The sequence below is a fragment of the Pinus tabuliformis genome, chromosome J (genome assembly GCF_031772625.1).
Source record: "Pinus tabuliformis cultivar Carrire ecotype Pingquan chromosome J, CPIR1, whole genome shotgun sequence".
Classification (NCBI taxonomy): Eukaryota; Viridiplantae; Streptophyta; class Pinopsida; order Pinales; family Pinaceae; genus Pinus; species Pinus tabuliformis.
The window spans coordinates 1,427,254,249-1,427,261,696 of NC_142295.1; the positions used below are offsets into that span (position 1 = coordinate 1,427,254,249).

The 7,448-nt window shown below is 32.5% G+C and overlaps 1 protein-coding gene across 1 annotated transcript; it reads right to left on the reverse strand.

The window, feature by feature from the left end:
* Nucleotides 1–6,038: 6,038 nt before the first annotated feature.
* Nucleotides 6,039–6,971, reverse strand: LOC149232713 (uncharacterized). Its single transcript, XM_089381983.1, has one exon. The coding sequence runs from the start codon at nucleotides 6,969–6,971 to the stop codon at nucleotides 6,039–6,041; it is 933 nt and encodes a 310-aa protein (XP_089238109.1).
* Between the last annotated feature and the right edge of the window lie 477 nt (nucleotides 6,972–7,448).

Sequence of the window (7,448 nt, forward strand, 5' to 3'; positions counted from 1 at the left end):
TGTTTAAAACATCCATGGGTTTGGATGGAAATATTGGTCCTTTTCACCTTCATATCAAAACCAATATTTTTGATTCGCAACATAAGAATGTCTCCTAAATGTTCATTGAAAGCATAAAATGAGAAGTTTGGATAAAAATCAAACCAAATAGGAGCATTAGACAACTGAGCCACTATTCCTCAAACTAAAGAATAAATAAAATCATGATGTGTTAAGTCTCTTATAGTGCATAATACATAGGCATTTATACCTTTATGAATTGAAGAAGAAATCCCAGTTCTTATGCATCCTATATGTAGATAACATGTTCCATGTTTTTGTGCCTCTTTTTGTATTTGTTTGGGATCTATGAGTGATATGGTTTGAGTAATGCCACGATTTTGTTGCACTTGAGAGACTAACTCTTTCACTATGACTCTATTGATAAATTTAAGATGAAAAGTATTTAGATCATTAACATAATTGTTAGGGAGAAATGATTAGTAATTTCCATGTAACTTGTGGTTTAAATTCAACTACTTCTATAAATTCAACGCCATTCAAAGAAGATTTTTGGCAACTATCAAACAAACTATCAAGCCCTGAGCTTGATGACTCTTCAATGATTTTAAAATTTTTAAAAGACATTGATCTAAAATTTTGCTCCATGATTTCAAAATAAATTGTATCCAGATTTTGTGGCTCTGATACCAATTTGTTTGCTAGAGACTTCCTTTGATGAAGACTGAATCTTGATTAAAACTCAATTTATTTGTAAGAGGCTTCCTTTGAGGAAGACAAAATCTTGACCGAAACTCTTATTCTTTCCTTACACGAACGTGTACGTGAGCTCCTACACAATCCTTCAAATAATTTCCTTTTTTCCTCAAATAATTTGCTTACCATGACTTTTCTTACCTTAATGCAATGAACAAGAAGGAATTATCATAGAACTCTAGGTGAACCTCACATGAACTTCCAATGAACCTCGAGAAATAGTTTAAGCATTCAAAAGGAAATATTTTGAACACATAATCACACCAAAGTTGATATTTATATTATATCTAGAAATAAGGTTCCAAATCATAATACAGACACATAAAATTAACTCTTCCTAGGAGTCCCACCACTTTTGGTTCACACATGCACTCTCATGCACATGCATAGACTTGACAAACTCTTTATCTACTCTGACTTTGAGTCTATTTAAGTTTCATACATATCTCTCGAGGTGCAGTTGCAAGGAAAAAAAAAACTCAGGACTGACTCCGACTCCAAATGAGGAGAATGAACCTCTCCTCTTTTATTTATAGATCTATGAGTGGGTAGGAGGAATCTCCTCAGATCACGAGATACTGACATAGTACAAATGGAATCATCCTACAAGTAGGTGGTTTCAACAGAATATATTGAATTTTTGGATTAGCTTTTTGTAGATTCCTTAAGATGTGGGCTAATCCTCACCTTCAGTCAGAAAAGTCCTCTCAGTCCTAGAGGAATTGTGTGGAAAGTAAACATGGAGAGATTCGAAATGATACTTTTTGGAGAGGTCAGACCCTTCTCCCTAGTCAAAATGCATGTTATAATATGAAAATATTTGATCATATTACAATGTATCCCAAGCTTTCGAATAGAATTTTTGGATTATGATTGGTCTTCCTTGTATATTTTGTATAGACAATTTCATCTTGACAAGCCATTGATGACGATTATAAAGAAAAGTGTTAATTGCATGTCTTTCATCCATGGCTTCCCGTTCATGCAAATGTTTAATTTCTGAGATTGGGACTTCAATAGATTCATATTCAACTTCAATTATATAAGGGTCCACTGTGCTCTGATTAAGGCCAAATGTCTTCCACCAACCTAACAACCATTGAGGACACTGTCGAGAAAGTAAAGTGTTTACTAACCCAAATTTTACCAATGTAGTATAACATTTTCTTGGATTATCTTTGTATAACAGATCCCAGCATAAAATTTTGTTCTAGTTATAATCATAATTAGTTCTTGGAAATTTGAGATTAGGATTCCGTCTTGGCCACTCATTATGAGTCTTGGGCCTTTCGAGGCTAAAATATTGATGTACTAGGCCACTTCTATTATTCATTTGCTGCCAAGCAAGAATAATATCCCCAATAAAGTTTGTGAATGATTTCATGCTTGGACTAATTCTTGGATAGATCTTTCATAGATCAAGTCTAATATTTTTGTTGTGGATGTGGGCCTTCTGTGAATTTCAGGTACTAGATGGACCAGTGCATTACTAGGTTGAATATTTAGATCTGAGAATTGTGTATTGCAGAGTTGCTATGTAGGTTTCCACTCCATCTTGTATCTTTTCTAAGCCTTGTTGTTAGGAATTTGTATGACTTGTTCCTGGCCATTAGTCCATTATGTAACGATTACCATACACTAGTCATGCTCGCTTGATTCTGAACTTCTTCGACCACACTCACTTTTTCTTGCCCACTCTCTTGATTTTAAATTTTCCCGCTCACTTGATTTTAATTTTTCTCGCTCGCTTACATTTTTCCAATGCTTTCGCAAATGTTCTTGGCTTAGGAAATCAAGAATTGAACTTTTTGCTCCTTTAATGTGCTCAATATAAAAACAAAAATTTGGAAATAATGTTTACCATCTTGCAAATTTTTCTTCACTATCTTTCTTCACCTATTTTGTTAAAACATTCTTCATTGATATGGCATCAGTTCCGAATAGGAATCTCTTATTGATTATAATCTCTTATTGATTATAAATATTTCAAACTTGTCTAATGCATTCAATGCATCTTTAATTTCTTTATCAATGGATGCATAATTTATTTCTGATTCCATCCAAGTCCTAGATGCAAATTGGATGATTTCTTCAATTTTTTATTGGTGTTTGTGGTTCTTATTTTCTTAAGAACAACTCCCCATCCAATATTTCTTGTATATGTTTCTACAATTTTTGGTAAATCGTCATCTATGACATGAAGTATAGGCAATTTTTTTACCTTAGCTTTGGTTTTCCTCAAACCTTTAGTATGCCTTTATGTCCATAGCGTTGAATCGTTTTTTAGTCTCTCATTTAGAATCTTTTTGTCTACAACACACTTTTTATAGAAGTGACTTACATAGTTAATGCTGCCCAAGAATCTCTTCAACTGAGTCCTATCATTGATCTTCTCTAGAAATTTGGCTAGAAAGTCAATTGCATGTTTGCTGCAGCACAATCTGGCCATTTGAAACAATATGACCAAGAAATTTGATAGATGTTTGGAATAATTTCATCTTTTTCTTGGAGATTACTAGGCCAACATCCTTGATTACCTGTAAAAAAAAATTAGATACTTTATGTGTTCTTTAATAGAATTAGAAAGAAATAAACTATCATCTATATATACAATCAACCAATGAAAATATTGCTTCAAAACTTTATCTATCACCCTTAAATCCAAATGACATGAAATTCCACTCATAGTGGCCAAAGATAACACTAAATGTTGTCTTAAATTTATCTTCTTGGTCTACAACAACCTACTAAAATCCATATTTCAAGTCAAACTTTGAAAATATCTTTGCTCCATCAATTATTTTTACAAGCTTGGATTTATGTGGTAACAAATTTGGTAGAAAAGTTTTCTTTTAAGGTTCATTGATACATATATCAGAAATTGTATGACTGAAAACCATCACATGGCTAGCCCATCACATCTATGCTTTATGTAGTGACATTTAAATGTAGATTTATATTTAGAGAATATTTTGGAATTTTATGGGGTATTCAATTAAATTTATTTTGAATATAGATTTAAAAGATATTTTGAAAATGAATAAATAATGGATAAAAATGAAGTCAATATGCTTTAATTTCTGCGAGTTGAATTTAATTGGATTATAAATTTTAATGAATAATGGGTAAAAATGAATCAATTATTGACTTTTTTAAAATTCAAAATATTGTTTTACTATCTTTAAATATAATAAAGCATATGTGCAATAAAATTTTATATTTCCTTTAGTTGTTGTTTTCTTTTATATGATTCAGATTTAATCAAAAAATTTAAAATATTAGTAGAATTTTAAATTTAAATTATAAAATTTGTATAATCTAAATACAATAAATTTTCATCACATCAAACTTATTTATACATTTTTTTTACAAACTAAGTTTTCATCACATTAAATTTATTATACAATGTTTAACAAGAGAAATAAAGAACTAGGTTAGTTTTATAGAAGTGACACATAGTGAACGAGATCAGTTTTGTACAAGTGACACTTTGGGGCTTACTACAATATACTTTTGGGCTTATTACTTGTATTCTATCTTCTGCGATCACCAATTGAGCTGGATCACCAATTGATCTCCAGAGACAAATTTATTATACATTTAGAAACAAATTAAAAAATAAAAAAAAAAATTGCGCCTTTTCTTTCTCTCATGTGTTTAACATGATCTCTGCCTCTGTTAACCCATTCAACTGGATCACCAATTGAGCTCCAGAGACAAATTTATTATACATTTAGAAACAAATTAAAAAATAAAAATAAAAATTGCACCTTTTCTTTCTCTCGTGTGTTTAACATGATCTCTGCCTCTGTTAACCCATTCAACTGGATCACCAATTGAGCTCCAGAGATAAATTTATTATACATTTAGAAACAAATTAAAAAATAAAAATAAAAATTGCGCCTTTTCTTTCTCTCATGTGTTTAACATGATCTCTGACTCTGTTAACCCATTCAAATGTTATTGTTGACGGTTAGTTGTTTTTTTCCTATTTCTTTACCTTACCTCCAAGCTCTTACCCAAAAAAAACAATTATATGTATAGATATGAAATTGTCATCTTTATTCAATTGAAATAAATAATAGAGTTTACATAAAATATAGTCATCATGTTTTCTGAGCCTAGAAGTAATCTCAAGGCTAGAGCATCAAAATAGTATTCATTAAGTGACTTTGTGCAAAAACAGAAACAACAAAACTCTTCCTTAACGCACAACATTATAGTAGTAGGGTGATATCGATTAAAAAAAAAGTAGTGTGTATGCATCATAATAACTCAAAAACAATTAATGACTTCAGATAATCAATATCCTAACCAAAAAAAAATTGTTCCTTAAAAAGTTGATTATGTCCATCCAACCCTTAAGAGAAAAAGTCCTAATCATTCAACGAGTCTATAACAATCTACGAATTTTCATAAAATTATAAGAGAAAAAACACTAAAAATGACAGCATTCCGTTCAAGAACCTAACACAAAATGAGTTTCTCTTTAATATTTAATCCCTTAATCCCTTGCCCTGTTGAGTCAAAAGTTAAAGATATATTATCCAATAAAACCAAATATGCACCTCCTTCACAAACATTTTCCCCTGACGAGCTCTATCAAAAAAATCCCACATTTTCAGCTAGTGGAGCGTGAAGAAGAGGAGGGCATAGAGATTTAATATTTATTTATTTTTTATATATGGATGAATCTATAGACTTATTCAGTGCTCTTGAGGACGTTTACCCAGAAAGTCGGTTACCACAAAATGATGCAAAAGGCCAGATGAATAGCAAATATGGACGTATTCGTTTGTAATGTCCATGATGGAGATAGCCATATTTTTCCTCGTTCGCGAATCCCGATTACCATTTCAGAAGATGTAATAAATCCTTAATACTTAATAATATAAATTGATTGTAGTTTTGAAATTTAATGAGTAATAGATAAAAGCGAAGTTAATTATTTGATTTTATTAAATTTTAAAATATTATTATATCATGTTTACCTATATTATTTCTAAATTACTTATTAAAATTTAAAATATTATTTTATTATATTTAACTAATAAATTATATTGGTTTTAATAGAGGTTATGAATATAGTAAATTTTCATTTTTTTTCAAATTAATATTTGAATAATCAAATTTTTTTACTAAAATTATAAAATTTAGATACATAAACACTGAATTTTTCAATCAAATTAAAATTGATTATATATTTAGAAACACATACCGCATTTTCTATCTAATGCGTTTTAACATCTAATGTGATCTGCCTCTGTTAACGCGTGCAACTGCTACTGCTGACGGTTTGTTCTTATTTTTTTTTCCAGCAAGGTGGGAAGTAAATACCACCCTATGGAAGTACATAAAACGGCTAAAAGCCTGTTTGACAACACTACCAAGCATGCCATAATTATAATTAAGATACATAAATTTATAGCCATACTATATCCTACACCCTCTTTCCTGGCGTCACGTGTAACAGTTCCCTTTCTTTCTGCCCCGCTATTAATCTTCTTAGGCTGGAAATTTCCTGTAGTTCTATTCACGCCTGGGCGCAGAAGCTGTGAGAGGGTAGTGGATTTGATCCCCTGACGTTTGGTAGCATGAGAACTCACTTTCCTGGGAAAATTAACAAATTTCGACAGTTTACTTCTCTTAGAATCCACTGTAACGGAGGTGCCACTGGACTTAGATAAGTGCTCTATTGGTACCGGAATCGAGTCTGCTACTTCCTTTTTCTGCAGGATCCGATCTTGTGCTTTCGTCTGCTCGATTACTGGCATTTTGGTATCTTTTGTATGACTTCTTTGGAGAGGGTCTTGTGAAACCTTGGGTCCATTGCTTGACTTCACTGAAATATTGGGATCCCGTGACTTGGCCTCAATCTCTGCTACATCGAATCTCAATTGAGTCTTCTGCTTGGTGGGCTGCCTCTCATTGGACATTGCTTTCCCGACTGGTGACAGAATTACAGGAACGAATTCTCCGTCTCGAGAAATCGACACAATATTCACCAAAGCATTCGATTTCCCGCTGATAAGGCAAACAGGAGAAATCTGGACAGCGTAATTTGAAAAAGCGACTGGCTTGGAAGACTGGTTTTCGTTTTTCTGTTTTAAACGCCCTTTGAACCTCGACCACACAGATTCCGACTTACATCCCATTTCGCTCGTCTCGGCTTCCATGGCAGACCCGAAGCAACTAGAACTGCACTTAGCACCCATGGTACAGAAGAATTCGAAGCCTTTTGGGATATGGCTGCCTAACTCGTTGATTCGATTTGTTTGTGAATCTGTGTTCAATGAATGTCAATGCAGAATTTGCAAAGATGGGAATCCCGACTATTTGTTTGTGTGTGGACAGTGCAAAGGTGAGGGAAGTGAATTTAAGATTTATAGCGGTAGCACAGGCCACTAACTTGCGCCGTTGATCACGCGAGGGAATACGGGAAAACAAACCGCGTGGATTTGAGATAATATGTGCAAGCAAATAAATCAAATTGATGTCCCAACTCTTTATCGTATCATTAGAAGCACGTTTTGTTTAAAAAACATGTGCCTACTCTCTAAAAATTCAACACGTATTAAAAAGCGTTGGCTCACTAGCTTGATCCAGAGATGAGTTTTTGTGAATACATGTATGTCTGTCTTAAAACCTAACCTCAGTTATGGTCGGTCAAATGATTGATTATGAGTTTTTGT